Here is a 1,572-nt window from a genome sequence, read left to right on the forward strand (position 1 = left end):
AAACAAAAACCGAAGTCCGAAAATATGAAAAAAGTTGGTTTACCAATGCATTCCACAGACCTCATATTCTTTCTGTTCTACTGTCCAAGGTAAAAATAATTTGCTTCTAACAATTTCAGGATATACTAATGATAAAGCTTTCCCTACATTTTGTGTAAACGAAATCTTTATAAAAATTATCACTATTTAAGTAGTCGCAAAATATTCCACCTATTCCTCTTGGCTCTTTTTTTATGCTTTAGCTAATAATAATAATAATAATAATAATAATAACCCCATGGTACAACAGCCCGTGATGGCCAGGACCTAACTATCGACTTCTGGCCTCACCCCCATCTGCTAGGTGGGAGATCATCCAACTGGTTACAGAGTGATGTGTGGTCAGCACAACGAACCCCCAGTCGTTGTTGTAGGTTTCCAAGACTGGGTTACCCTACTCATTCGTAGCTCCAAGATTTCCTCACGATGGTGGGGAAAGGCTGAAATCTCGAGAGAAAAATTGTTACACTTCTCCCAGGAGACTCGAACTTGCGCACATCCTGTACCTTAAGACTGCACTTAGATAAAAATAATCATCACATTGTTTTTTTAAATTTAGGATAATACGAGGGGTGTCCCATAAGTAGTGAGCCTGATAAGGTTCCCATAGTTCAATCTGAAAATAATTTGGGGATTTGAAATAGCAATTCTTTGTAAGCGTATATGCAAAGCGGTGTCCAGTTTTAACCATCTTATTTTTCTGTGCAGGAGCTAGAAGTGTGCTAAGTGCGTAACGTCAGAAAAATGAAGAGAGAAGAGATACGAACAGTAATCAAGTATCTGTTGAAAAAGAGGTTGAGTCCCAAGGAAATCCACGAGGATATGGTGACAACATTAGGAGAGAATGTTCCATCCTCTGCCACAGTGAAGAGATGGGTAGCCGAATTTAAGCGGGGGAGAGTGAGTATGGAAGATTACCCTCGCCCAGGCAGGCCAGTGGAGATGGTGACACAAGAAAATGCAGAGAAAGTGCACAGGATTATTCTTGCAGACAGACGTGTGACTGTGCGATATATTGCAGAGGAACTGAAGATGTCAAAATCAACAGTGGAGCGCATTATGCATGACCAGTTGGGGATGAAAAAGGTTTCTGCGTGTTGGGTTCCAAAACATCTGACAAGTGAACAAAAGTTGACAAGACACATGATCTCAGAACGAAATCTTGAGCTGTTCCAGGCCAATCCAGACGGATTTGTTGAACGACTTGTGACTGTTGACGAAACGTGGGCTCATCACTATGAACCGGAAAAAAACAGGCATCAAAACAGTGAAAACACCCCGGCTCCCCCTCCCCAAAGAAGGCAAAATCCGGTCCCTCTGCTGGGAAAGTGATGACGACAGTCTCTGGGATTCGAAGGGTGTTTTGTTGGTTGATCATCTCCGAAAGGGAAACACCATAACTGGAGAGCATTATTCTTCCCTGGTGAGGCAATTACGGGGTGTTTTGAAGACTAAGCGATGGGGAAAGCTCTCTAAAGGGCAACCATCCATGATTGTGGATTCGAATTGTTGGAACATTGTATTATGTTCACC

The 1,572-nt window shown here is 42.2% G+C and overlaps 1 protein-coding gene across 1 annotated transcript; it reads left to right on the forward strand.

Annotated features, from left to right (window-relative positions):
• Positions 1-783: 783 nt before the first annotated feature.
• On the forward strand, positions 784-1,371 carry LOC146000551 (protein GVQW3-like). Its single transcript, XM_083138296.1, has one exon. The coding sequence runs from the start codon at positions 784-786 to the stop codon at positions 1,369-1,371; it is 588 nt and encodes a 195-aa protein (XP_082994422.1).
• The last annotated feature ends 201 nt before the right edge of the window (positions 1,372-1,572 follow it).

This window comes from Lepisma saccharinum, chromosome 16, assembly GCF_977018435.1.
Source record: "Lepisma saccharinum chromosome 16, izLepSacc3.1, whole genome shotgun sequence".
In the NCBI taxonomy this organism is placed as follows: domain Eukaryota; kingdom Metazoa; phylum Arthropoda; class Insecta; order Zygentoma; family Lepismatidae; genus Lepisma; species Lepisma saccharinum.